Genomic DNA, 1744 nt, shown 5'->3' with positions numbered 1-1744 from the left:
TTCTCTTGCTTCAATTGGAGCACCAATTACCTTGGAGGAACATGTTGATTTTGTTCTAGACGGTCTCAATGAAGAATTTCATCCACTCATTACTACTATTGAAGGACAGACGCATCCTCCTTCTATCAATGAGTTAGAGCAATTTCTTCTCACTTTTGAATCAAGGTTAGTGAAAAATAAACACAAAACTGTGTCTGATGCGTTTTCTGCTAATGTTGCTACCACTGAATCTTCTCCTACTCAATCCCCTGCTTCTGTCACCAACACTCCTCTTCTTCCTCATCCACCTTAGACAGACGCATCCTCCTTCTGTCAATGAGTTAGAGCAATTTCTTCTCACTTTTGAATCAAGGTTAGTGAAAAATAAACACAAAACTGTGTCTGATGCGTTTTCTGCTAATATTGCTACTACTGAATCTTCTCCTACTCAATCCCCTGCTTCTGTGACCAACACTGCTCCTCTTTCTCATCCACCTTATCGTGCACGTTTCCCTTCAATGCCTCTATTTCGTGGTTCATCTAATCAAACTTATGGTGGATCTCGTGGAGGGGGACGCTTTGGCAGACGAGGTCGTGGTAATAGGTCATCTGGCAGAACTTCAGTATACTTCTGTGAGTATTGCAATAGACATGGTCATGATGTGACCTGGTGTTATTTTGCTCCATATGATACCTCCTACACAATGCCTTCTGCTTATGATCACAACTACAATACTCAACAATTTTCAGACTCTTATGCTTCATTTGGTCATCCTCCAGTGCTACAGAATCCTGCTTATGGAGTGCCTCCTCATTATACAAGACCAAGAACATCTCTCTATTCCTATAATCAACCAAGACCTTCCTACAATTCACATTCCTCAAGTCACTATTTGACAAATCCTAAAGGCACTGTTAGACCTGATACTCATCAGCCACCTTATGCAATGAATGTGACCAACACTGTTCAAGATTTCAACAAAACATCCATGTGGTATCCAGATTCAGGTGCTACAAATCATCTAACTGCTGATTCATCCTTGCTAGCTGATCCTACAGAGCAGTTTGCCTCTGATCACATCTATATGGGTAATGGTCATAAAGCTCCTATTACTTGCAGTGGCAATGCTCACTTTAAGTCTCCTTTTGACTCTAATATATCTATGTCATTGTATAATCTGCTTCTTGTTCCCACTATTACAAAAAATCTTCTTAGTGTGTCTCAATTTGCCAAGGACAATCATTGCTTTTTTGAATTCCATCCTAACCATTGCCTTGTTAAATCACAGGCTACTAAACAGGTTCTCCTTAAAGGCTCTCTCACTGCAAAGGGACTCTATGCCTTCTCAAGTCTTGTTAAACCTTCTTAAATTCACTGTAATTTCAGTTCTGCAAATAATTCTAGCTTACCTAGTTCTAAGTCCTTACAAACTCTAACACTATAGACTAGGACATGCCCATGAGGCTGCTGTAAAGAATGTATTGCAACAATGTAACATTTTACATTCTAATAAAACATCTCTTGATTTCTGTGTTGCTTGTTGTTGTGCTAAGGCTCATAAATTACACTCTCCAAACTCTACTACTGTGTATGCCAAGCCTTTTGATCTTTTATACTTGGATTTATGGGGTCCTGCTCCTGTCCACTCAGAAACAGGGTTTAGATATTACCTATCCATAGTTGATGCTCACACCAGGCACACTTGGATTTATCTACTAAAGAAAAAGTCAGACACCCTTCTCATCTTTCAACACTTTCATAAGT

At 39.6% G+C, this 1744-nt stretch overlaps 1 protein-coding gene across 1 annotated transcript; it reads left to right on the top strand.

The window, feature by feature from the left end:
* The first annotated feature begins 197 nt into the window (after window positions 1–197).
* LOC109341880 lies at window positions 198–1349 on the top strand. Its single transcript, XM_019579854.1, has one exon. The coding sequence runs from the start codon at window positions 198–200 to the stop codon at window positions 1347–1349; it is 1152 nt and encodes a 383-aa protein (XP_019435399.1).
* Window positions 1350–1744: the final 395 nt, after the last annotated feature.

The sequence above is a fragment of the Lupinus angustifolius genome, unplaced genomic scaffold (genome assembly GCF_001865875.1).
Source record: "Lupinus angustifolius cultivar Tanjil unplaced genomic scaffold, LupAngTanjil_v1.0 Scaffold_791, whole genome shotgun sequence".
Taxonomy (NCBI): domain Eukaryota; kingdom Viridiplantae; phylum Streptophyta; class Magnoliopsida; order Fabales; family Fabaceae; genus Lupinus; species Lupinus angustifolius.
This window is presented reverse-complemented; position numbering and strand designations above follow the sequence as displayed.

What these genes read in the sequence shown, in the direction of transcription:
- LOC109341880 (XM_019579854.1), top strand. Translation starts at nt 198, where the DNA reads ATGCGTTTTCTGCTAATGTTGCTACCACTGAATCTTCTCCTACTCAAT.